The sequence below is a fragment of the Capricornis sumatraensis genome, chromosome 15, assembly GCF_032405125.1.
Source record: "Capricornis sumatraensis isolate serow.1 chromosome 15, serow.2, whole genome shotgun sequence".
Lineage (NCBI taxonomy): Eukaryota > Metazoa > Chordata > Mammalia > Artiodactyla > Bovidae > Capricornis > Capricornis sumatraensis.
The window spans coordinates 10,997,531-11,024,667 of record NC_091083.1 but is presented as its reverse complement, the minus strand read 5'-3'; the positions used below and the strand labels follow the sequence as shown (position 1 = coordinate 11,024,667).

The 27,137-nt window shown below is 41.4% G+C and overlaps 1 protein-coding gene across 3 annotated transcripts in view; it reads left to right on the top strand.

Moving 5' to 3' along the window:
* Nucleotides 1-27,137, top strand: part of SEL1L2 (SEL1L2 adaptor subunit of SYVN1 ubiquitin ligase) — an 84,590-nt gene that overhangs the window by 37,220 nt on the left and 20,233 nt on the right. For 2 of the 3 annotated variants that reach the window (XM_068987719.1, XM_068987717.1), the window contains exons 4-13: nucleotides 1,233-1,286; nucleotides 1,715-1,774; nucleotides 1,864-1,945; nucleotides 3,148-3,302; nucleotides 3,954-4,010; nucleotides 16,418-16,486; nucleotides 18,986-19,063; nucleotides 23,604-23,666; nucleotides 24,234-24,321; nucleotides 26,700-26,848. In XM_068987719.1, coding sequence (XP_068843820.1) covers nucleotides 1,233-1,286; nucleotides 1,715-1,774; nucleotides 1,864-1,945; nucleotides 3,148-3,302; nucleotides 3,954-4,010; nucleotides 16,418-16,486; nucleotides 18,986-19,063; nucleotides 23,604-23,666; nucleotides 24,234-24,321; nucleotides 26,700-26,848 — 855 coding nt within the window. The remainder of the gene's footprint in view (nucleotides 1-1,232; nucleotides 1,287-1,714; nucleotides 1,775-1,863; nucleotides 1,946-3,147; nucleotides 3,303-3,953; nucleotides 4,011-16,417; nucleotides 16,487-18,985; nucleotides 19,064-23,603; nucleotides 23,667-24,233; nucleotides 24,322-26,699; nucleotides 26,849-27,137) is intronic. The other variant, XM_068987718.1, reaches the window with a different exon arrangement.

Sequence of the window (27,137 nt, the reverse complement as noted above, 5' to 3'; positions counted from 1 at the left end):
CCTTCAACATTTTGAATGTTTCATCCCACTCCCTTCTACCCTGTAATGTTTCTGCTGATATATCTGCTCATAATCATATGGAAATTTCTTTGTATGTGGCAAGTCTCTTTTCTCTTGCTACACCCAGTGTTCTGTGCCTTTGACTTTTGATAGTTTGAGTAAGGATATGTCTTGGCATTGGGCTCTTTGAGTTCATCCTACTTGGAGTTCTTTGAATTTGAATTTGGATGTCTATTTCCTGTCTCAGGTTTGGGAAGTTTTCAGTCAAATTTTCTTAAAATAATTTCTCTGCCTCCTTTTCTCTCACTCCCCTGTGACTCCCACAATATGTATTACAATGTTATTATATGTAATATAATGTTCGGTTTGCTGATGTTCCTTAAGTACTGCATTTTATGGTAGTGTAGGTTCTCTAGAGTTGCAACAAGTCTCTAAGCTCTCTTTATTACTTAGAGGTCCCTAGCATCTAACATTCCAGTTCTGCCAGTGCTGTAAATCAGATGAGATGAAAGTCAGATCTTTGATCAGCTACTCCTTGAAAGTCAGAATTCCTATCCCATTTTTCTCTTTTTTTCCTGATCACAACAAGCTATGCTGGCTTGGGGAGGAGTGATTGCAGATTAAATAAAATGGCTTTTCTGACCTATTTCAATGGGCTATTCTTTGCTGTGAGTTTGACTGGGTAACATTGATTTCTTAACTGGTCTCTTGAGTTCTCATAAAGGCTTTTTGCACTATATATTTTGGCTCCATTGGAGGAACAAGGCCTGGGACTTCGTATTCCACCATCTTGATCTGTGTTCAGACTTTAACCTTTTATTCAATATAATTTTTTCCTGTTCAAACTTTTTATATCCATCACATTTTATTTTAAAAATATGAAGAAAAATATTCAAATTCAAATTTTAATATATTGAAGAAAAATGTCTTTATGTTTCTAAAAAGGCAAACACATACAGAGCATTGGTTTATATTATTTTATCACTATAATTATTCTAAAGTTCAGTAAGTATTAGCTTATTTCCACATATATTATACAAAGCTTTCATTATTGCCACCTTTTCTAAATTCGTGCTGCCTTAGTAAAAGTATAATAATGCAACTTGCTATAAGAAATAAGTTAACAATACAAGTAATTATAGAGCAGACATTTAAAACAACCCTTACTAATGTTGGTAATAACTGTAAAATAAATGGATTTATTGAATTTTTCTTTATCTTTTGGGCTTTAGGCCTTAGGATTTTTGTCTTCTTATGGAATAGGAATGGAATACAATCAAGCTAAGGTAACGTCATTCTATTTTTTTTTTTGGAAAAAAATATGATTTTTTTAAAGGGACACTGAATAGAGAGTCTACTCTTTGAGTGCAGAGCTCACTCTAGAGTGGTGGGTAAGAGCACAGCTCAATAGTTAGAGAAGGTTAGGGCCTGAATGCCATAGTTTCCTAATGTTCCATATTATAAAGTTTCAGATAACATCTACTCCATAGGGATTTCATGATGTTTTAATGAAATATCATGTACAATCCCCTTTTCACAAACTTCAGAACTCAATAAGCCCTCAGTGAATGGAAGCCATCTTTAAAGAGGAAGAGAATGAAATTTAGGATTTATGTGGGAGTATTTCGAGGTTCATTGCTGGGCTAGGAATAAAAAAGCAGTGATTGGGTTTGAGTTTCAAATTTAGATGTCAAATAATTTTTTTTAACTTTAGGCACTGATATATTATACCTTTGGAAGTGCTGGAGGAAGCATGATGTCGCAGATGATTTTGGTTTGTAATTAAATATTCTTGAGCCCAAATAAGTGTGTTATAAATATTGCATTGTCAGAATATTAAGAATGTATATGCCTGTGTTTTAGGGGTACAGATATTTGTCAGGAATCAATGTTCTACAGAATTGTGAAGTTTCCCTAAGTCATTACAAGAAAGCGGCAGATTATAGTGAGTAATCCACATAGTTTATTTTAAGATAGACTTGCCAAGAAATTTAAAAAATTAATCAATACTAGTTGAAGTATTTATAAGGTATTTAAAGACTGTGCTTTAACATCAGTTATAATACAGCTCTTTCCATACAATGTGAAGCTTCTGATTTCTTAAGTTACTTTTCAAAAAGTTCTAAATGATTGTACTCATCTTTTATTTTTGTTAGCTCATGTCTCCAAATAATTCTGTTTTACTTGATCTGGTGATCTTCTTTCCTTAAACTGAGAACTTAAATATAACATCAATAAATATTAAGTATTTTTTATAATTCAAACATTTCAAATATAAGATGCCTTGTTAAAAAATTCCTGAAGCTATGGATGTACATACATTGTACAATGTATGTGCAAGATACATACACTGGCAATCTCTATCACTGCATTTGAGAACAATTCAAGTAATCATTACTCTATTACCCTAACCTTTGTCTACAAAAAAAAAAAAAAATTGAGCATGAGGTTAATTATTTCTAGAATTTTCAAAGTTGCATGTAATATTTCCACACGCAGCATCACTAAACTGGACTACATAATGGAGTATTAAATAAAAGTCTAAGAAGTGAGTAAGCTAAAGTCCATTTAGTTAGTTTCTATAATCATAATAACATCTAAATTTACATCTTTGTCATGATTAGGATCTGAGAAAAAAACTGCTTTTGAATTTAAGATGCTTTATATAGCAAGATGTTTTTATGTGCTTAATGAAACTGAAATTATTTGATATATATATATTTCAAACTGCTGTTTTTTTAGGTTTACTCAAGCATATTTACAGTTTATTTTCAGACTATCCATAGGAAGTAAATAAGAAGCAGTTCTTACTCTTATATTGTAGTTTCAGGATGCCCAGAAAAAGTCAGTGATAGAAAGGTTGGTTGCCTTCTTCTGACATCTATCTTCTTTCCTGAGTCTGCCTGGTTAAGGTCTTCAGTAGGGTCTGACATATACTGATACAATGATTATACTGGTTACAAAGAATAGGTAGTGTCTTATACTTTTCTCAGAACCAAATCAACAAAATTAGCAGATTTCTGTCTCCTAAGGGTATTTCTTTTCTGTTAGTAGGCCCAATCTCGGCATAGTTTAAAGAGAATCAGCCGAATAGTGCTTGCTCTAAGATGACTGTTATATATTGCTCTTGCTTGTTTCTCTTCACAGTTGCTGATAAATTGGAAAAAAGTGAAGGTATTCCAGTGGAAAAAGTGAGACTAACTGAAAGACCTGAAAATCTGAGTTCTAACAGTGAGATTTTGGACTGGGACATATACCAATACTATAAATTTTTGGCAGAAAGAGGAGATGTTCAGATACAAGTAATGTATACAGATGAACTTAAATTTTTAGAACATTTTAATGACAAAGGCCTTGGTTCTCTCTGAGTCCTAGAAGGGTTAACAGCAATGCCCCATCCAGAATAGGAAAGGAAAGAGAACCCCCTCCTCTTTGTTCTGCTCCTTTTTTGTTCCCTAACTTGTAGTTTCTTATAGCTTATGAAGGAGCCAGTTGCCATAGTAGTGGCATTTTTGGGGCACTTACCCTAAAAAACTTATTAAAAAAAAACTAGATTGTAATTATAGAAAAGAGTTACCATAAATGTTGGTTTTAATATGAATGAACTCTTATCAGAAGCCAGAAGCAGCCTGTCTTTGGAAATAAGAATAGAAATGAGACATCGTTTATGTGACCTTTGAGAACCAAAAGTTAAGGTCACTAGTGTGCCGGGCATTGCTGTACATCATCAGGCCAGCTTCCTGCCCCTGAGGAAGCTGCATACCCCATGTCAACCATTTACCCAATAAAACACAGAGTCAGGAATGGTTTCCTGCCTCTTTTTTTAAGACACGCTAACTGCAGCAAACTGGATTGATGTACTATAGTAAAATCATCAGGTAATTTTTTTCCCTTTTTCTTTGTTAAAATGAATACTACTGCTAAAATTATTTTCCAAAACTCCTCTTTTCTAGGTATCTCTCGGACAGTTGCACCTAATTGGGAGGAAAGGTCTGGATCAAGATTACTATGTAAGTCCATCTCAAGCTTGAGTCATGTGGGTGGGAGGACAGGGGTAAGGGAAGCTGAGGGTGGGTGGACAAGCTGCCCGGGAAAGCCCACCGCAGCTTCCTTTGTCAGACCTGCTTTCCAGCTTTTGAAGGAGAACAGAGTTTGTTAGAGAAAGCACTTTTCCTACCTCCTCTAAGTATGGAGGGGTAGAGGCCTGTGAAAGAGTAGCTGGGGGGAGTTTCTGGGGTCCCACTGAACCTGCCCTCTTCCCACTGAGACTCACAATGGCCCTGGGGCTAGGTGAGGAGGACACGCTCTCTCTAAGGCCAGCTGTGGCAAGTCCACCTGGAAATTTCCTGCCAGGGAGCCTGAGGACCAGCCTCAACCCCACTGAGCTAAATCAGAGGGCAGGCTGCTTCCAACATAATTGAGTATATTATTAAGCTTCTTTATAAATTTGTAAAGCTCCTTTCAATCGCTTAACCTTATTTTATCCCAGTGAAGTTAGACGATTAATTAACAATTCAAATATATGGTGGAGAAAAAAGCAAATAAACTTAACCTACACAGGATCCTCCTCAGTAAGATGCCAAAACCCATGGATGAGATCTTCTCTCAACCCTGATTGTAGTTTTAAGGCCCTAGATCCCCATAGATCTGGGGAAGTAGCTGATATTCTTCTTAAAAGATGACTTTGTAGCGCTTGTTATTTTATAGGAGCCATGTGCTCACTGTCTCAAAGGAGTATTTGCTCTACTTCAATCCCAATGGCTAAGCAATAGAAATAACTACTTCCACAGCAGTTACATAAAAATCTGAACTGTTATTACTCTCTGTTTCACTTTACATTGTTATTTCATGAATGTATCTTTGGCACTATAGTTTCTGTTTTATATGAGGTACTATACGCTTTCAATGGGCTTCCTACATGGGCTGGTGGCTCAGGTGGTAAGGAATCCAGCCACAGTGCAGGAGACCTGGGTTCGATCCCTGGGTTGGGAAGATCCCCTGGAAAAGGAAATGGCAACCCACTTCAGTACTCTTGCCTGGAAAATCCCATGGATGGAGGAGCCTGGTAGGCTGCAGTCCATGGGCTCACTAAGAGTCAGACACGACTCAGTGACTTCACTTTTCACTTTATACGCATTATGTAAATGTCAAAGTTAATTTCACAAAATGTGATAAAATAGGTAGCAGTTGAAATAAACATATGCATCCATCTCAGGACAGCTCAACTGAAGGTCTTCAACTAAGGTTTTATCTTCTTGGATGAGAACTTCTGGATTCACAATATTATGGCAATATCAGATTTCAGCCTGTGATGAGTTTCTTCTGCTAACTACAAGATGCAAAACTGGGAAGAAGTTCCCATTTTCCATAAAGACAAAATTTGATTATGAAGGCACCAAAACCACACCTATACAGAATGCCCACTAACATCTATAGAGTATATAAAACCCCACAAAGCTAAGCACTTCCAGTCAGCTCCAGCCACATGAACACCAGATGGGAGCTATAGCTGCCTCCAGGTGAGAATGAGGTGCAGTCCCAAGGCTGGCAATAGAAGAGTCTGGTGCTGTAGCAGCAACGGCAAGGCAGTCGAGCCTCAGCTGAATGGCCCAGACAAGCTCTGCTATGGGCTCATTCACATTCATTAGCTCTGTTTTACAGATGAGAAGCTGAGGCTGTAGATGATAGATGATAGATGATGTAAATTGTTTCAAATCTCACAGCTTGGTAGTAAGAGTGTTAAGAAATAAACGTCCAACTCAGTATTTCTGTATTCAAAGCCTGTGCTCCTTTCATTAAAACTTACTTAAACTCAACTTAAAACTTACTTACTTACTCTTGACCTGAGCAAAAACAAAAAAACAAGTTTATAAAAACACCAGTCATTGATATCTAGTTTTCTTATTCATAAGGCAAGAAAAAGGAATGATGTAATCATTCAGGTTGCTTCTAATTTTCTGTTGGTAGGTTGGGCCCCCTGCTTCCCATCCAGACATCTCAAAAAGACTTGTTTAATTCCAGAACCATCCCAGCAGTAGGGCAAGCACTAGCCCTTCCTGCTTTCCTTAGCCTAAAGAAACCTGAACTTGGATGAAGGATTCCCATCAAGGCATCAGACCTCAAGATTCACTGGCTATTCAGTTAGCTTAGGCTGCCATCATAAACCACCCCCAAACGTAGGTACCCTAACACAACCACCATTTATTTAATTCATGATTTTGGCAGGTCAGTAGTTATGGCTGGGTTCCCCTGAGTAATTCTTCTGATCTTGGCTGGGCTTGTTCACACATCTAGAGTTTGCTAGAGTTTTGACCAGGGCTGGCTGATTTATGATGGCCATCCATGGCAGCTAGGATGGCTTGATCTCTCCACATGCTCTCATCCTCCAGCTAGCAGACCCACTCTTTTTACATGGCAGTCAAATGTTTTACAAATGCAGTAGTGAAAGTCTCCTGAGGCCTAGGGTCAGAAACGACAGAATCAATTCTGCCATATTCTTTTGGCCAAAGTAAGTCACAAGGCCAGCCAGCATTGAAAGAATAGGAAAAAGAACTTCTCTTAACAGGCAGACCTGCAAAGTATTATGGCTATTTTTGCAACTTGCCACAGCTTGAAGTGAAGTGAAGTCACTCAGTCATGTCAGACTCTTTGCAACCCTGTGGACTGTAGCCCACCAGGCTCTTCCATCCATGGGATTCACCAGGCAAGAATACTGGAGTGGGTTGCCATTTCCTTCTCCAGGGGATCTTCCCAACCTAGGGATCGAACCCAGGTCTCCTGCATTGCGGGCAGATGCTTTAACATCTGAGCAACCAGGGAAGCCCTGCACCAAAATCAATTTGGAATAGTGTGAGATATGCAGAGAGGAGTGGGAAGATCTCCCCATGGCTAGCTTCTTATCCTTTAAATCTTACTTCCTCAGAGAGGATTTTCTTGATCAATTCTACCTTTTTTTTTTAATCACTTATCTTATCATACTGTGTTTATTTTTCTCTAGCCCCTCTCATTTCTTGTACTTTACTGATCTTGGCTTGTTAACTGTCTTCCTGCAGTGCAATGTAAATTCTTATCCATCTTATTCAAAATGTGTGTCCTGTACTTAGATTAAAAGCAAGGTCCGATGATGTAAAGAGCAATATTGCATAGGAACCTGGAATGTCAGGTCCATGAATCAAGGCAAATTGGAAGTGGTCAAACAAGAGATGGCAAGAGTGAACGTCGACATTCTAGGAATCAGCGAACTAAAATGGACTGGAATGGGTGAATTTAACTCAGATGACCATTATATCTACTACTGTGGGCAGGAATCCCTCAGAAGAAATGGAGTAGCCATCATGGTCAACAAAAGAGTCCAAAATGCAGTACTTGGGTGCAATCCTAAAAACGACAGAATGATCTCTGTTCGTCTCCAAGGCAAAACATTCAATATCACGGTAATCCAAGTCTATGCCCCAACCAGTAATGCTGAAGAAGCTGAAGTTGAATGGTTTATGAAGACCTACAAGACCTCTTAGAACTAACACCCAAAAAAGATGTCCTTTTCATTATAGGGGACTGGAATGCAAAAGTAGGAAGTAAAGAAACACCTGGTTCATCGCAGCACTGTTTATAATAGCCAGGACATGGAAACAACCTAGATGTCCATCAGCAGATGAATGGATAAGAAAGCTTTGGTACATGTACACAATGGAGTATTACTCAGCCATTAAAAAGAATTCATTTGAATCAGTTCTGATGAGATGGATGAAACTGGAGCCGATTATACAGAGTGAAGTAAGCCAGAAAGAAAAACACCAATACAGTATACTAACACATATATATGGAATTTAGAAAGATAGCAATGATGACCCTGTATGCAAGACAGGAAAAAAGACACAGCGGTGTATAACGGACTTTTGGACTCAGAGGGAGAGGGAGAGGGTGGGATGATTTGGGAGAATGGCATTCTATCATGTATACTATCATGTAAGAATTGAATCGCCAGTCTATGTCTGACGCAGGATACAGCATGCTTGGGGCTGGTGCAAGGGGATGACCCACAGAGATGTTATGGGGAGGGAGGTGGGAGGGGGGTTCATGTTTGGGAACACATGTAAGAATTAAAGATTTTAAAATTAAATTAAAAAAAATTAATTAATTTAAAAAAATTGGATGTAACAAAAAAAAAAAAAAAAGAAACACCTGGAGTAACAGGCAAATTTGGCCTTGGAATGCAGAATGAAGCAGGGCAAAGACTAATAGAGTTTTGCCAAGAAAATGCACTGGTCATAGCAAACACCCTCTTCCAACAACACAAGAGAAGACTCTACACATGGACATCACCAGATGGTCAACACCAAAATCAGACTGATTATATTCTTTGCAGCCAAAGATGGAGAAGCTCTATACAGTCAACAAAAACAAGACCAGGAGCTGACTGTGGCTCAGATCATGAACTCCTTATACCAAATTCAGACTCAAATTGAAGAAAGTAGGGAAAACCGCTAGACCATTCAGGTATGACCTCAATCAAATCCCTTATGATTATACAGTGGAAGTGAGAAATAGATTTAAGGGCCTAGATCTGATAGATAAAGTGCCTGATGAACTATGGAATGAGGTTCATGACATGGTACAGGAGACAGGGATCAAGACCATCCCCATGGAAAAGAAATGCAAAAAAGCAAAATGACTGTCTGGGGAGGTCTTACAAATAGCTGTGAAAAGAAGAGAAGCAAAAAGCAAAGGAGAAAGGAAAGATATAAGCATCTGAATGCAGAGTTCCAAAGAATAGCAAGAAGAGATAAGAAAGCCTTCTTCAGCGATCAGTGCAAAGAAATAGAGGAAAACAACAGAATGGGAAAGACTAGAGATCTCTTCAAGAAAATTAGAGATACCAAGGGAACATTTCATGCAAAGATGGGCTTGATAAAGGACACAAATGGTCTGGACCTAACAGAAGCAGAAGATATTAAGAAGAGGTGGCAAGAATACACAGAAGAACTGTACAAAAAAGATCTTCACGACCCAGATAATCACGATGGTGTGATCACTCACCTAGAGCCAGACATCCTGGAATGTGAAGTCAAGTGGGCCTTAGAAAGCATCACTACGAACAAAGCTAGTGGAGGTGATGGAATTCCACTTGAGCTATTTCAAATCCTGAAAGAGGATGCTGTGAAAGTGCTGCACTCAATAGGCCAACAAATTTGGAAAACTCAGTAGTGGCCACAGGACTGGAAAAGTTCAGTTTTCATTCCAATCCCAAAGAAAGGTAATGCCAGAGAATGCTCAAACTACTGCACAATTGCACTCATGTCACATGCTAGTAAAGTAATGCTCAAAATTCTCCAAGCCAGGCTTCAGCAATACGTGAACTGTGAACTTCCTGATGTTCAAGCTGGTTTTAGAAAAGGCAGAGGAACCAGAGATCAAATTGCCAACATCCGCTGGATCATGGAAAAAGCAAGAGAGTTCCAGAAAAACATCTATTTCTGCTTTATTGACTATGCCGAAGCCTTTGACTGTGTGGATCACAATCAACTGTGGAAGATTCTGAAAGAGATGGGAATACCAGACCACCTGACCTGTCTCCTGAGAAATCTGTATGCAGATCAGGAAGCAACAATTAGAACTGGACATGGAACAACAGACTGGTTCCAAATAGGAAAAGGAGTACGTCAAGGCTGTATATTGTCACCCTGCTTATTTAACTTATATGCAGAGTACATCATGAGAAACGCTGGACTGGAAGAAACACAAGCTAGAATTAAGATTGCTGGGAGAAATATTAGTAACCTCAGATATGCAGATGACACCACCCTTATGGCAGAAAGTGAAGAGGAACTAAAAAGCCTCTTGCTGAAAGTGAAAGAGGAGAGCGAAACAGTTGGCTTAAAGCTCAACATTCAGAAAACAAAGATCATGGCATCTGGTCCCTTCACTTCATGGGAAATAGATGTGGAAAGAGTGGAAACAGTGTCAGACTTTATTTTTTGGGCTCCAAAATCACTGCAGATGGTGATTGCAGCCATGAAATTAAAAGACGCTTACTCCTCGGAAGAAAAGTTATGACCAACCTAGACAGCACATTCAAAAGCAGAGACGTTACTTTGCCGACTAAGTTCCGTCTAGTCAAGGCTATGGTTTTTCCAATAGTCATGTACGGATGTGAGAGTTGGACTGTGAAGAGGGCTGAGCGCGGTAGAATTGATGCGTTTGAACTGTGGTGTTGGAGAAGACTCTTGAGAGTCCCTTGAACTGAAAGGAGATCCAACCAGTCCATTCTGAAGGAGATCAACCCTGGGATTTCTTTGGAACGAATGATGCTGATGCTGAAGCTCCAGTACACTGGCCACCTCATGTGAAGTGTTGACTCATCGGAAAAGACGCTGATGCTGGGAGGGATTGGGGGCAGGAGGAGAAGGGGAAAACAGAGGATGAGATGGCTGGATGGCATCACTAACTAGATGGACGTGAGTCTGAGTGAACTCTGGGTGTTGGTGATGGACAGGGAGGCCTGGCATGCTGTGATTTATGGGGTCGCAAAGAGTCGGACACAACTGAGCAACTGAACTGAACTGATGTACTAGGTACTTACTGTCTACTGAATAAATAAATGATAGCATCCTAAGAATTAGATGTTATTTCTCAGCCACTTGAGTGAGTATGCTAATATTTTAGTCCACCAAAGAAAATTATTGCAAGGTTCTTTATAAATATAAGTGATGCCTGGTTGTTGTTGTTCACTCACTCAGTCATGCCTGACTCTTCGCAACCCCAGGGACTGCAGCACACCAGGCTTCCCTGTCCTTCTCCATCTCCTGGAGCTTGCTCAAACTCGTGTCTATCAAGTTGGTGACGCCATCCAACCATCTCATCCTCTGTCATCTCCTTCTCACCCTGCCTTCAGTCTTTCCCAGCATCAAGATCTTTTCTAATCAGTTGGCTCTTTGCATCAGGTGGCCAAAGTATTGGAGTTTCAGCTTCAGCATCAGTTCAGTTCAGTCACTCAGTAGTGTCCAACTCTTTGCGACCCTGTGAACTGCAGCATGCCAGGCCTCCCTGTCCATCACCAACTCCTGGAGTCCACCCAAACCCATGTCCGTTGAGTCGGTGATGCCATTCAACCATCTCATCCTCTGTCGTCCCCTTCTCCTCCTTCCCTCAATCTTTCCCGGCATCAGAGTCTTTTCCAGTGAGTCAGCTCTTGGCTTCAGGTGGCCAAAGTATTGGAGTTTCAGCTTCAACATCAGTCCCTCCAATGAACACCCAGGACTGATCTCCTTTAGGATGGATTGGTTGGATCTCCTTGCAGTCTAAGGGACTCCCAAGAGTCTTATTCAATACCACAGTTCAAAAGCATCAATTCTATGGCACTTATCCTTCTTTATGTTCCAACTCTCACATCCATACATGACTGCTGGAAAAACCATAGCTTTGACTAGATGGACCTTTGTTGGAAAAGTAATGTCTCTACTTCTTAATATGGTGTCTAGGTTGGTCATAGCTTTCCTTCCAAGGAGCAAACATCTTTTAATTTCATGGCTGCAGTTGGCATCTTCAGTGATTTTGGAGCTCCCAGAAATAAAGTCTGTCACTGTTTCCATTGTTTCCCCATCTATTTGCCATGAAGTGATAGGACCAGATGCCATGATCTTAATTTTTTGAATGTTGGGTTTTAAGCCAGCTTTTTCACTCTCCTCTTTCACCTTCATCAAGAGGCTCTTTAGTTCTTCTTCGCTCTCTGCCATAAGGGTGGTGTCATCGGCATGTCTGAGGTTATTGATATTTCTCCCGGCAATCTTGATTCCAGCTTATGCTTCATCCAGCCCAACATTTCACATGAGGTACTCCGCATATAAATTAAATAAGCATACAGCCTTGAGACTTACTCCTTTTTCCAAATTGGAATCAGTTTGTTGTTCCATGTCTGGTTTCTTCTTGACCTGCATACAAGTTTCTCAGGAGGCAAGTGAGATGGTCTGGTTCCCATCTCTTTAAGAATTTTCCACAGTTTGTTGTAATCTACACAGTCAAAGGGTTTAGCATATAGTCAATGAAGCAGAAGTAGATGTTTTTCTGGAATTCTTTTTCTATGATCCGGCTGATGTTGGCAGTTGATCTCTGGTTCCTCTACCTTTTCTAAATTCAGGTTGAACATCTGGAAGATCTCAGTTTATGTACTGTTGAAGCCTAGCTTGAAGAATTTTGAGCATTACTTTGCTAGCGTGTGAGATGAATGCAATTGTACAGTAGTTTGAACATTCTTTGGCACTGCTTTTCTCTGTCACTGGAATGAAAACTGACCTTTCCCAGTCCTGTCCCGGCACTGTCCAGCAAATTAAAAATCAAAATACTTAGAAATGACTAGCTTGATGTTTTCACCCTCCTCGTTGTTTGATTGAATTAATTTCTCATATTAGTTGTCACTATAGGCAACATTTTCACCTTCTCCCCACAAGATTCTTAATTATTGGAAAGTATTGTATGTGCAAGTCTTGATTACATTGTCTTGAATTTGTATACATACATTTTAATGTTATTTGCTTTTCTAAATATATACAGGCCCAGGATGAATTGGATTAGGAAAAGCTGGGTGTTTTGGTGCATGTTATTAAAGTGGGTAAGGCATAATTAAGTTAATTAAGTTATAACCAGAAGAGGAATAATATCAAATATGTAAAGGCAACTGTTTTATCCACTCTGCCATCCATGAAAAAGAAAAGAGCTAATGCTATCCCTTTTAAGAGTGATTTACAGAGCCTGAGATAAAAGAAGTATTCCCAAATGTTTTTAGAACAATACATTTTCTTGGCATTTCATTCTAGAGGAAACATTGCAAACTGATTAAACTAGGGATTTTCTTAGAACCAATGAAAAATCATGTTCAGTTTTAAAAAAAAAGAGAGAGATGTGCATTCAAATAATAAAACTTCACCTAGCATAATGCCTAAGACACACTATATTTCATCCTAAGACACCATCAGTTATAAGATACCTTATGTTTTACTGAGCAAGAGAAAACACTGCCAATATAAATTATATGGTGCCATTGATAGTAAAAAAATGTCCTGATTAAAATGAGAGATGGGGGTATACATGTTATAACCAGTAAAATATGATGGTAGGTGCTCAGTAAATATATGAAGGAAGGACGGATGGATGGATCGTGTTTTTGTTTGAACCATTGTAACAAAAATACTGAGTACTTGGTGGCTTATGCACAATGGAACTTTATTTTCTCACAGTTTTGGAGGCTGGAAGTCTGAGATCAGGGTGCCACCATGTTTGGGTGAGGGCCCTCTTACAATCTGTAGGATTTTCCTTGCATCCCTGCCTGGCAGAAGGGTCAAGCTAGCTCTCTGGGGCCTTTTTCAAGGGCACTAATCCCATTCATGAGGACTCTCCCAATCACCTCTCAGAAACTTCACTTCCTAATACCATCATGTTGGGTAGTAGGTTTTCAACATATGGATTTGGGGGGAACAGAAATATACAGAACACAGCAGATGGATAGATGAATGGATGGATGAATACTTGACTCTAAAAGCAAGAATGCAGGTTGGCCCGTGCATGGCCGCTGAAGCAGCTTGCATGATACTTTCACAGAGTGTTTAGTAAATGTTTATGCAGTTGAAACAGTGGCTTTAAAGGCATGTGAACTCAGTCATGTCTGGCTCTTTGCAGCCCTATGGACTGGCCAGGCTCCTCTGTCCATGACATTTTCCAGGCAAGAATACTAGAGTGGGTTGCCATTTCCTTCTCCAGGAGATCTTCTCCACCCAGGGATCAAACATGCATCTCCTGCATTGGCAGGCAGATTCTTTACCACTGAGCTACCTGGGAAGCCCAACATTAAAGGCAAGTTAATGTAAAGAGAAATTAAAGAGAACTGAGATGCCAAGTAACCAAGGAAAGTGGAAGGAGAAATTAGATCCTCCATTTTTGGTCTTTATGGACTCATTATATTGAAGGATGGGGAAAAACTCCAGGATTCTTATTCGCTTCTGGGGAATAGGCTATTCTCTTTTAACAGTTTAAATCTAGTTTCCCAGAGCGTAACTCTCTAATGCCAAATATTTGAGCCCAAACTCTGAAACTGCACTTTGAAAATGAGTTTACAAAATCATAATTTTAGAGCTGGAAGGGACCATAAAGATTAAAATTCAGTCCCTTTGTTTTAGAGATTAACAAATTTGTTCTTTCATTCACTCACTCATTCATTCATCTCAGAAACATTTTCTGACTGCCTAATATACAGTAGATACTGTGCTAAGTACAGAGGAGTCAACATTGGGGGAAACAGAAAATTAAGCGGACAGTTAAATCAATGGATGCATTCTACGATGGGGAAAGACAGAGTGCCCAAGAGCACGGAGGAGGAGACCACGAATGAGGGAACAAGGCTGGAAATACTGTGACTTGCACGCATCATGGTTCTCGATGGATATATTTGGGCCTTGGTTCAGCAGGGATATTCATAAGAAATATTTTTTATATTGATGTTCTTTGATAAATGTGATTATTAAATCATACATTTTATCATACATTTGATTTATTTACCAATATGTAATTGGTATAGTAAATCATACATTGCTATAATTTTCTCCTATCCAACTGACACCTACATTATTCCAGACATTTTCAGCCGCATTTGTTTCAACACTCCCTCATGCTCATGAATCTCCACTGGTTTCTATTTCTAAACCAAATAAAATAAAAGGCCTTAGCCTGTTAATAGTATTGCCCCATCACAGTTTAGCACATCCTAGCTTTTGAGTGCTCTACTTCAGCCATAGAGAAAATAAAAGGCCTTAGCCTGTTAACAGTGTTGCCCCATCACAGTTTAGCACATCCTAGCTTTTGAGTGCTCTACTTCAGCCATAGAGAAGGAGCTACTATTTCCGGGACACACTTTGGACACTCCCATCTCCATGCTTTGCTCATGTTGTGCCCTCAGCTCCTGATGCCCCCTGTGTGGTGAATCCTCTCCATCTTTTGTGTGACCTTTATCATTTGAGTCCTCGATCTTTAAACCATGAAGGCAGAGTGCCGAATGCACGGGAATTGGATTTAGGCTGCTGGCAGGATGCCAGTATCGGCTTCTTGACTCCAACTGTCACTAAATAGCTCAGATATTAGTAATACCTTCCTTACAGTGCAGTTTTGAAGATGAAGGAAGAAAAAGCTTATAAAATACTTAAAAGGACTAGGTACAATTTCTGTTGTTCTAAACCCCTCTAATTCTTTTTAGTGTCCCTTTTATTCTATCTTACACTTATTGTCATTGCTATTTACATCTACTTTTTCACAGCAGCATTGCTAAGAAGCAAAGTAGGAACCGTGGTTTTTGTTCATCTATCAATCACCTGTGATACCTAACATATTACCATATGTATGGCAGGTATCAGTCAAGATCTTGAAAGGATACGTGAAGAAGAGAAGGATGGGTGGATGGATCCATGACATGATGAGGTCCAGGATGGTGGCTTTTGTATTTACTTTATGTCCGTGGCAGACTGACTTGCGACATAATGTGTATAGTTCTCAAATAAGTTGCCAATATTTCTAGAGAAAACTTACATATAAAAGAACTACGTACCTTTCTTCCTCAAGCATTCTCTTCTCTTTGGGAAGGGGCAGATCCTTGCCCATCAATTGCAGACCCTTACAATCAGTCAAGGCTTTTTAAAGAGAGGAAAGTTGTGTCCTACTAAGACACTTTGGAGCAGGTCTTCATTTCTCATTCGTGGGACTTATTTCCTTAATTCTCCACGAAGTCTCTGACGAGAACTTAGGGAAAGTCAGGAGGAGGCCTGAGGAATGAGGCAGCAAGAGACAGGTGACCTCCCATGCGTTTAGACTGAGCATTTCATTTAATGTTATGACCCAGAGAGAGTCAGAAGGTTTTGCTGGCCCCCTTTGACTTTCTTTGGAAAGAACTGGTCTGAGGTTCACCTCTGCAGAGAGACCTGGACCAAGAAGGCAACCAGGTGTGTCTGGTCTCATTCCCTCTGCACCGTAAACATTAGGATGCTGTATATTCAATTCTGCCAGTTACACAAACTGTCTTACACAGTAAGTACATACTGTCAACATACAAGTGTAGTTTTTTAGAAATAATGGAGTATTTAGTTCTACAGCTGGGATTTATCTCTCCTCCCCAAAGCAACATGCCCATGATGCCTTTCCAAATGTGAAAAACAAGCCCTCACATTCTAAAACTGTATGTATGAAATATATATATATATATATATTTATCTCCCACTCTCCAGGTTCATGATTGAAATAGCACTTGGAGTAGTGAGTGCCTTGAACGAAGCAGGCATTTCAGAGAGGTTTTTTAATGCATGTCAAATGAAATAAAGTTTAATGCAAAAGCTATTTTACAGGATATGTTTATGACTGTGAATAATACTGTTCCTTTTCTCTCCAGAAAGCATTGTACTACTTCTTAAAGGCAGCAAAAGCTGGGAGCGCAAATGCTATGGCATTTATAGGAAAGGTACAAGCTTCATCTTGATCAATAGTTTTCATTTCTTAAAACCTAGTAGTACCAGCTAACTGAACCAGTGTAGGGTAACAGGTCTGCCTGCCTTTTTCATGAAAGCAGCTAAGCAGGGCCTTCAGCTACAAACTGACAGTGGTATTCTTGAGGTGACAGTTTGAGAAGAAGTCCCATACAATAGTGGTCTTTATCTGGGGTACCAAAAGCAGTCTTTTTTTTTTTTTTTTTTTGCAGCCCCAACTCCAGAATAAAGCAAACAAGACACCCAGACATTATTATACAATTCTGTATTGAGTGACGCGTTTATTACAGAACGTGTTCCTTTTTTTTTAAAATTTAAACAAAGTTCATCACTCTCTCATAGAAACGGTTTTGTGGGGTTTTGTTCTGTTTACCGTTACAGGACGTGAACCTGACAAAGTTGTTCACAGGTCTGCTAGCTTTAAGTACAACAGGATTTTCCATGTTCAAAAGACTATATGCTAAGTGCTTAATCAAATCCCGTCACATAAAAGCCAGATTTAGTCCTTTAAGAACTGCAGTCTGCATGTAAGCCTGGATTTCAGTGTTGTGTGGCTTTCAACAGTAAAAAGTGGTGTGTCTCCCACGATTGCCTTAGTTGGGACAGGGCGGTGGTGGCTAAAAGGAGATGTTTTCATTTGTTCCAGATTTGATTACTCTGAAAATTGGTCACTGTTTCCTATTGTCAAAATATAAAAATACCTTCATCTGGATAAAAATGTATACAGTGGAAAACTCTTCAATGCCTAGCCTGGGTGTATGGAAAATCCAGCAGGGTCTGCATTGTTCTTTATGACTGGTGTGGAGACTGCAGCCTGGGCTGGGTGCATGAGAGCTGAGATTTCTGAACGGCCCTCACCTGATCCCTTCTGCTCATTGGAATTTGCCGGACTGGGTTTCAAGATATTTGCTGCATCCTTGAAATCCTTGTCAGCCATCTTTCCCTCTGGTACTGGGTTGGCACCGTGACAACCACCTTTTCATTGTCATTCTGGATGGAGCTGATACGGCTGCTGTGATAGGCCCATTTTACAGACGGGGAGACTGAGGCCCTAGTTATACAGCTAGGACAGGGGCGCTGCTGTGTTGGTGACAATATGGTGACTGGTCCATCCAGATTTGGAGTTCTCCCCCTAAAAACCAAGATGATAAAGACGCTGGAAGGAGGGCTTCTCTGCATTGGGGTGCTGAGTCTTTGTTCTCAGACAGGTCAGGTGGTCTTTATCTGGGGTACCAAAAGCAGTCTTTTTTTAACTTTTAATTTTATATTGGAGCATAGCTGTTAACAATGTTGTGATAGTTTCAGGTGGACAGCAAAGAGACTCAGCCATATTTATAGGTAAGGTAAGGTGAAGTCGCTCAGTCGTGTCCGACTCTTTGCGACCCTGTGGACTGTAACCTACTAGGCTTCTCTGTCCATGGGATTCTCCAGGCAAGAATACTTGAGTGGATTGCCATTTCCTTCTCCAGGGGATCTTCCCGACCCAAGGATCGAACCCGGGTCTCCCGCATTCCAGGCAGACGCTTTAACCTCTGAGCCACCAGGGAAGCCCATAAAGTATTATGGCTATTTTTGCAACTTGCCACAGCTTGAAGTGAAGTGAAGTCACTCAGCCATGTCTGACTCTTTGCAACCCCATGGACTGTAGCCCACCAGGCTCCATTCTCCTCCAAACCTCCCTCCCATCCAGGCTGCCACATAACATTGAGCAGAGTTCCAAGTGCTATACATTCTGTCCTTGTCGGTCATCCATTTAAAATACAGCAGCGTGTACACGTCAGTCCCAAACTCCCTAACTATCCCTTCCCCTAAAGCAGTCTTTGAAAGTACCAGAGGCCCAGGGCTCCTGGCTGAGAGTAACTCGGAGCCCTCCCCATGAACCCCTGGTGTGTAACAGGAGAGCTGATCTAATTGTACATCAAACCCCGGGACACACCTCCACCCAACGTGGTGCCTCCTCCCACTGTCCCTGGAATGAGAACCAGGTACAGACTGACCAAAGAACCAGCTCCTCCCTGACTGACGGGAGGAGCCTTTGTGGAAGGTTCCTCTGGAGAGGCACCTTCTCTCCTTACAAGGCTACTCACTCCCCTGCGCACTGCCCTTGGCTCCCACAGCCAGTCTGTATCAGTAACCATGGGGACGAGTGCCCAGTTTCGAGAAGTACTACATACAGTAAATTTAGATGCAAGAAAACATGAAAAAATACCACAGGATTCTTTTCTCACCCTTAGGTGAGGGTACTCTAGAGTGTGTGTACTAGATTGTATCCTTAATTTTTCCTTTTATTAAAAACGAGGAGAAATTCAAATAACATAAAATTGCCCATTTTAAAGTATGTGCTTCAGCGGCATTTACTACATTCAATGTGTTGTGCCATCATCACCTCGATGTCATTCTAAAACATTTTCATTGCCCTCGAAATCTTTAGTTTTTACAGCTTTTTATTTGTGTGTGTGTGTGCTTTTTTGTAGATGTATTTAGAAGGGAATGCTGCAGCACCACAAAATAATGCTACTGCTTTCAAGTACTTTTCTATGGCAGCAAGTAAGGTATGTACCCTGCCCATTCTGTAGACACATGAAACATTTGCCTGTATTAACATGCAGACTGGGGCTGAAGCATTAACTCCAAAGCCCCGTGCCCGATTAATGGGCCTGAGAGGAGTGTAGGGTCCTGATAAAGAACAGCGTCACTGACAATAAAATAGGAGGTTGGGGTAGGCAGAGACCCACCTCGCCTTCTTGGTAAATGGAAGATGGCATCCTAGCTGCAGGCCAGACAACTCAGCGTCCCCTCCACCATGTGGTACATGAGGCCATCTAGCTCAAGAAACAAAAAAGATGAGGGCAGAGGAAGGGAAAACTCCGTCAGTAACTGCGGTAAGTTGAATACAAAGATAACCAAAAAATGCCCAGTTTTCTCTCCTCTGACCTTACTCAAAGGCTCTGGCTCAGGCAGAAGGCTGTCCAAGAGCCAGGACGAGATGACTGAGAGCACAGCTCTGGAGACAGAATCCCTGGTCTGAAGGCCAGTCCTTCAGTTGACTAGCTGTGTGACCATAGATGGGTTACTTAACCCCTCCACATCCCAATTTCCCTGTCTATAAAATGAGAATATAAGAATACTTCCCTCATATTGCTGTTTTCAGGATTTAATGAGTCAATAGTTATGTGCCTCATATTAAAAATACTTGAAGCAGTGCCTGTGCATAGTATGTGCTATGTGTCAGCTATTATCTTTCTAAGTCTGGGGCCCGTTAGGTAGAGTGAATTTCAAAGCATATCCAAGGCAGAATGGATTGGATCTGTGAGGAAACAGAGGAATCTCAGAGTATGGCTCCTGCCATTGAAGTTCCTGCCTTGTTCCTAAGCTCAGTGAGGCTGGATCTGTCAGGTGAAATTTAGCAGACTCCCCTAAACACCTTTGGTGCATAAAAGACATCCTCATAGCAACACCCACCACCCTAACATTGGAGAGCAGCCTTGATAAACTTTCTATCCCTGTGGCGTAAGAACCCTTTTGTTGTCTTACACCATCTTACTGCAACACTGGCAGTAGAGATGTGCTCAAATGGGGAATATTTTCAACTGTTCATGCTTTTTAAAAGCCCACATGCTGCTTTAGGAGCCTATTTATAAATGACTAGCACCTCGGAACTGAAGCTATTATGGTGTAAATTACTGAGAAGGCTGGTAGTCGGCTCCTCTCCCTTGTAATTTATATGGAATTGCTGCTCAGCAAGACAGTCATCCAGAATACCATTAGATTAGGACGACAAGGAAAGCAGACCCAAAAAAGAGGCGGGGTAATGTAATAGCAAATAGTGCTGATCTGTCAGTGTAAAGGAACAACGCCAGGGAGCTGAGTGTGTAAATTAACCCAGCCCCCAAGCTGTTCAGGGCTATGTAACCAGTTGTGATCTGAGCTACTCGAGTCCTAAGCCTGAGCTGCCCTTCTTTATGGAGGAAATCTAACATTGTAGTTAAGGTCATTCTTCTGAATGGCATCAGGTAAATATGACCATGTAATCCCTTATCATCTCCAGGACAATTTATTAGATTTCTCCCTTGGGCTCACTACCAAAGTATAGAGCTTCTGTCTCCACTCCTGCACACTTGTACGCTTCTCTTTTTTAAAATTCAGTATTACCATCTCTTGGCTGTGCTGGGTCTTCATTGCCCCACGGGCTTTTCTCCAGCTGCAGTGAGCAGGGGCTACTCTGTCATTGCGGTGCAGGAGCCTCTCATGGTGGTGGCTCCTCTTACGGTGGAGCATGGGCTCCAGCGCACATGGGCTTTGGTAGAGGCAGCACGCAGGTTTAGTTGCCCTGTGGCATATGGGCTCTTCCGAGACCAGGGATCGAACCCATGTCTCCCACACTGGCAGGCAGATTCTTCACCACTGAGCCACCAGGGCAGCCCCATAATCTTCTTTTACTGTTTTTTTTTTTTTTTTTTTAACTGCTGCTTTTAAAGTTGTTTCCAAGTCACATCAGTACCACGATGCAAAGCTGTGGACTCTCTGACTTCTTGTATCTTACTCAGAAACATGAACAGCTGTCCAATGTGATGCTGGGTCCAAGTTGGACCATATTCTTCTGGTTTTCTCTCTCACAACTATGGACACACCGGGCCCAGCTCCATCTTCACACTTTTGTCATCCCCTCTCCCTTCCCAGAATCCTTCTGAACACCCACCCCCAGTGCAGAGCTCTGTCCTCTCTACCCCCACAAAGCCTTCCCTGCCTTCCTGGCACACTTCATCCTCTCCCTCTTCTGAAAGTGCCCTGTGTTCACTTTGTACTGCTAGAACTTCACTGCTGCTACGCTGCACCCTCTCTCCTGGTGTCTGAAGGCCGTGTCTCTCCACCGAGAGGAGGGCAGTGGTCTTCGTTCCTCACAGGAGTTGAGCATCTAATATGAGCATCTGCTCCCTAGGTTCATGTCAGTTCATCTCAGCCGGAGCACTGAGCCCTAATGTGGAAGTATGTATAGGGAGAGGGATTGCCTACGCATATATTTTTTTCAGCTTGGAAGGAGTTTTAAAAATGAGGAAATTTCATATCAAAATCTGGGTGTCCAGCTTCTCTTGGAAAATGAGAAGAGCTGAGCACACGCGGTGGCCATTCCACGTGAGGACAGTGAGCCGCAGCAGAGCAGGGGAGGTGCCGCTGCCTTTAGACGTGCAGCTGCCCTTGGTTGGCCTCAGTCTCCACCTCCCCCCCATAACCTGGCTTACGCACGTCTTACAGTACCCACATGGCTCAGGGGGCATCTCAGCTGGCCGCTCTTGATCTGAACATTCTGAACAGGTTTTGTTGTTGATTGGTCACTAAGTCATGTCTGACTCTTTGTGGCCCGTGACCCCATGGACTGCAGCACGCCAGGCTTCCCTGTCCTTCACCATCTCCCAGAGTTTGCTCAAACTCATGTCCATTGCTCTGGGCCTTAGACGGTTGCTGAGTCATCCAGTGAGCCCCTGGTTCCCCAGGGATTCTCTTAAAGATAGAAAGGAATTTGTCCCCAGTACTCTAACCTTTCTCTTTCTGCCTCCTTCCCTTTTCCTTCCTCTAATTTCCCTTCCCTCTCATTTCTCTCAACATCTAAATGAAGATAGGGACTTCTCTGGTGGTCCAGTGGTGAAGAATTCTCCTTGCAATGCAGGGGGTGCAAGTTCAATCTTTGGTCAGAGAGCTAAGATCTCACAAGCCCCAAGCGCAAAATACAAAACATGAAACAAAAGAAGCAACATTGTAACAAATTTAGTAAAGACTCTGAAAATGGTCTACATAAAAAGGTATAAAAAATAAAAAATAAATAAATGAGGGTAGCTAAAAGGAGGTAGATTCAATACTTTACCACATGCCTCACACTAGGCTTTACCCCCAGAGCAGAGCATCCCCAGACTCCTGGGACTACAGGTCGATGTAGTCAGGGGAGAAGAGAGGAGAAGACAGTAGACATATACCAGCTGTTTGAAATGCACATAGACTGTCCTCAAGAATTCTTACACTAGCTGGCCCTTTGAATAGGGATAGGTTCAAAGTTTAGCACCTTGAAATAGTTGTTGAACTATGCCGTCTCTAGTTATGTGCGATTTCTGTCTCACCGAGGAGTACTCTATCTGTATCTGCAATAACTACATTTCAATTATTAAATTATAAAAAATAATTACAAATGAATATGTTTAGGCAGTAAAAAGAAATTTGGAGAGTTTCCTATCAGAACTTAAGTTCCTGAGGAAATACTATAAACCTAATAAATAGTAAAATTTGAATTAAAAAAACATAGGCCAACAGTGCTTTACCATCCACAATGGCTAGATTGAAAGCCACAGAGTCTCTAAAATGTTATTTGGCCACTTACATCAACCTCCTTTGCCCAAAGCAGGTAACAAGTGTTTAGATAGACTTCTCCCTTCTGAAAAATTCCCACACATCCTTTAAGACCCAGCTCAAATGTCACCACCTCTAACGACTCAGCCTGCTCGGTCCCACAGGCAGTTGAGTGTCCCTCTTCTGGGCTGCCCACAACACCATCCATCTGTTTCCACTGCAGGACTCACCACATTTGCCACAATTAAGAGGTCCCTCCTAGTGGGTCAGAGCCCACGGACCTGTCAGGCTGCCTTTAGACATGGAAGGTGCTGTCTGGTTTGCCTCAGAATCTTTTGACTTTCACCTCCTACCTCTGCCTGATGCCTCTTGTGGAGTCACACAAAGCAATCCCTAAAGAAATGCTGAATGAAAGATTGGGACAGAGGTTCAAGAGGGAGGGGTATTAGTATACTTATAACTGATTCACACTGTTGTATGGCAGAAAAGGCAATCATTCTCTAATTTGAAAAAAAGTAAGAAAAAGAAGATTGGAGGAAAGATGTGACTGTCATTTCCCTCTTTTCCGGTCAGATGGGGGCTATGAAAGTGTGAAAGGAGAAAGTAGAGAGGGTCAGAATAATGCCAACTGCCTCATTAACCTGCCTTAATTCAGCTCCTATTGTGCATGTTTCAAATTTTGTGAATGATTTTGCAGCACTGTTCCTTATCATGAATTCTTCTAAGACGTTACTTCGATTTTTAAATCCGTTCTAGGGCAATGCAATTGGTCTTCATGGGCTCGGTCTTCTTTACTTTTATGGGAAAGGAGTTCCCGTGGTAAGTTAAACAGTTTTATCATCTTTCATGTTTCCAGAAATTGACTAGGGTGAAATTCATGACCATTGATTAATTTAAAGGAATTAGTCTCTATTACCTGGTTCGTGGAGGTATCATATCTAATAATACAAAATAAAATAATCCAGTGAAATATTTGCCAGAGACATAGAGTAAGCTTATGACAAGAATAACAACCCTAATTAATATCTTAGAATCATAGATTCTAAGTGAACTTAGAAATCATCTAACCCAAGAGGATTTTTTTTTTTGGGATAGATAAATTTGTCTTCTCAGTTTAACTTTTGTCTTTTTGAGTGACCTTCCCCCAATATCTAACAAAACCTATTGTCAGTGTAGGAAAAGACATAATTTACAATGATAATGAGATAATTATTTCTTGGTAGAATCTAATATAATAATGAAATAAAATGTGTAATACTTCTGATACAATTTTAATTAGCTTAAATCACATAGGGCACTAACTACACTCTTTAAAAAAGTGGAAGGCAATTGTTACCATGGAGTTATGCATGTACCTTTGAGTAACAAAGTGTAATTATCTTGCAGAATTATGCAGAAGCACTTAAATACTTTCAGAAAGCTGCAGAGAAGGGATGGCCCAATGCTCAGTTTCAGTTAGGCTTCATGTACTACTGTAAGTACTATACATGTGGCTGCTTTACTTAGGATGACAAAGGCATCATTAAGTCTGACCCTTTTTTAACACAAATCAAAGGGTTGGTGTGGATGGTTTAGACAGAACAGTCAGGCAGCAATTTGAGGAGGAATTTGAAGAAGACAAGGAAAAGTACACTATTTGGAGGAGGGGGCAATGAGGCACAACCCGAAAGGTCACCTTAAAAAGCCAAGTTTGAGCAAGTATGAAACTCACAAGAAAGGTCAAACTTGAGAGAAAGATTTGGGTGGCATCAACATATAGGTGTTATTTAAGAGTAGCCGAGCTTCCAAAGGGAATGGAGAGAGAGTGCAAGAGAAAGGCGTGGTAGGCCACGATAAGAGATCTGGTGATCCTTGGCACCATATTGAAAATATGGGCAAAGAAAGAGTCATCACAGGAAGACTGAAAATGCACAGTCAGAGGGATGGTGTGGGGAGGAGGTTATCTTAAGGAGGACAAGGGTTAGAAATTTCAAGAAAGAGTAAATGAATGATACTCCGCTGAAATCCAGTGAAAAGCCTGGTTCTCACTTTCGGAAAAAAAAAGGGCAAAGTGTCTGTGGAACTTATCAGTAAAGAGGATGTTTGTGAGGTCATCGAACTGGTTGAGAGGGAAGCCAGATACAGTGGGGTGAGGATTACATGCGAGGTGAAGACGTAGATGGGTCCAAACATTATTGAAAGTAGTATTCCTTTAAATGGAGGAGAGAGATGAGATAATAGCATGAGGGAGATCAAGAATCAAGAGAAAGTTGTTTTTAACATGGTGAGAGACCTGAGTATAATTTTTTGCAGAAAAAATGAAAGCGAGTCAACCAATGGAGGTGGTTAATGGGTCACTGGGGAGATGAGATAATTGATGAAGAGGTTCTGGAAAAATTTAGGTGGCCTTTCTGATCTTACCTGACCAGTGGCAAATCTGCAAGTATCTGATCAGGTCCAGGGAGCCTCACTAGCTTTGATAAAGAGGAGGGATTTCTCATCCTCAAAACTGGAGAGATGATGAAACAAACGGTGCAGTTGTTAATCTGAGGAGAGAGGCAAATGAGGAAAGATAACGAGAGGGCTCCTATAGTGAGCTCAGAGGTACAGTCATTACCTGAGAACAAAGGTGGAGTGATTGAGATAGGTGATCTCAGAAAGCCTTGAAGATTTGTAATCATTTTTATAAGGACTGAGAAAGAGATTGGCCAAGACACATACCAAGAGGTCCAAATATATCCGAGTATTCTGTCTCAGTCCATCCCATCAGAGGTGGAGCAAGGGCAGGAGCAGATGTATCATCAGGAAGCCAGATCTGGCCTAGAGGTCAGCTGGCATTTTCCAAAATAGTCCAGCTTCAGAGTCTGTTCTGTACATCTTGGAAGGTTGCCTGAGATAGCCTGTCCTTCTAGTTTATTCCAAGTCCCAGCCCCAGGATCCATCAGCTTCCTCAAGCTTCTAAAATTAGGGTAATAGCTAACGGCTGATGTTTAAGTCTTGGTATGCTTTTACTCATTTAGTCCTCTCAACACATCCTGTGGGGTATCCCACAGTTTATAGATGAGCAAACTGAGCCATGTTGAGGTCACAAGTCTTACACGAGGTCACATGATCACACGCTCAGCGGATCTGGGATTCTAACCCAAATGATCTACCGGCAGAGCTGCTGGTCTCAGCAGCAACATGGCACTGCTTCTGACGGCTAAGAAATGTTAGAGCTGGGAGGCAATTTCAGAACCACCTGCAGAAAACTCTTCCTCTTGCAAAGGATGTGCCCCAAGCTGCCCAAGTTGCCACAGGAGTAATGGGAGAACCCCGACAAGAACCCCAGCTTCTGGGAGTAGCTGTTTCTCCATACCAGCTCCAAATACCTCTCCTTGCTCCAAGCATGAGCCGAGTCTGAGCTGGGCCCCTTGGAGCTGGGAGTTGCCTGCCCCAAACTCGGTGGTTACGTCTGGGAGGAGCTGTACCGGCCCCCTGGTACGGAAGGACGACAGTGATGGTAGCACACGTCACGGAGGGGCTTCTGGTCCTCAGAGCCTACCACTTGGTCTCTTTTCCATTAACTTCATTAACAATATGTGCCGTATTGAGGAGATATTGTCATGAGACTAGACAGTCCTCCTCCTTCAGTTCGCTGAATGGGCAGAGAACATTCATTTCCACACTCTTACTTCTAATCTAACTCAACATCTCCCCCTCCACCCCGCTCCAAATAGTGAATCGGGAGTGTAGCTTGGCTTTTGCCTGACTCTTCTGAACCTATTTAAAACAGCAGGAACCTATTTAAAACCATGACCATTACATGCATAGATTATAATGTTAAAAAATAATGTAAATAAGGGGTGGCTCAAAATGATTTTAATTTTTCAGCTGGCTCTGGAGTATGGAAGGATTATAAACTTGCCTTCAAATATTTTTACTTGGCATCTCAGAGTGGGCAGCCCTTAGCCATTTATTACCTGGCCGAGATGTACGCCACAGGAACAGGAGTGCTGCGATCATGCAGAACCGCTGTGGAGGTAAATCAGGAGCTGTTTCTGAAGTACTTTTCATTTGTCACACAGAGGAGGTGATACTGTCCTTAAATTGTGGTGCCTTTGATTTTATACATATTATCTTGTTTCTTTCAGCTGACAATGTGAATACTGACATTGGCCAGAGAGGAAGAGCAGTGATGTAACTCAGCCTGGGAAAGGGAGGCAGAGAAATGATCCTTCCTCTCTCTTGCATTTGGCTTTTCATCAGAGCTCTCCGCAGAATTCAGTTAGGGGGCTCTGTTTCAGTCGTCAATCAAATTGCCAGGGCAAC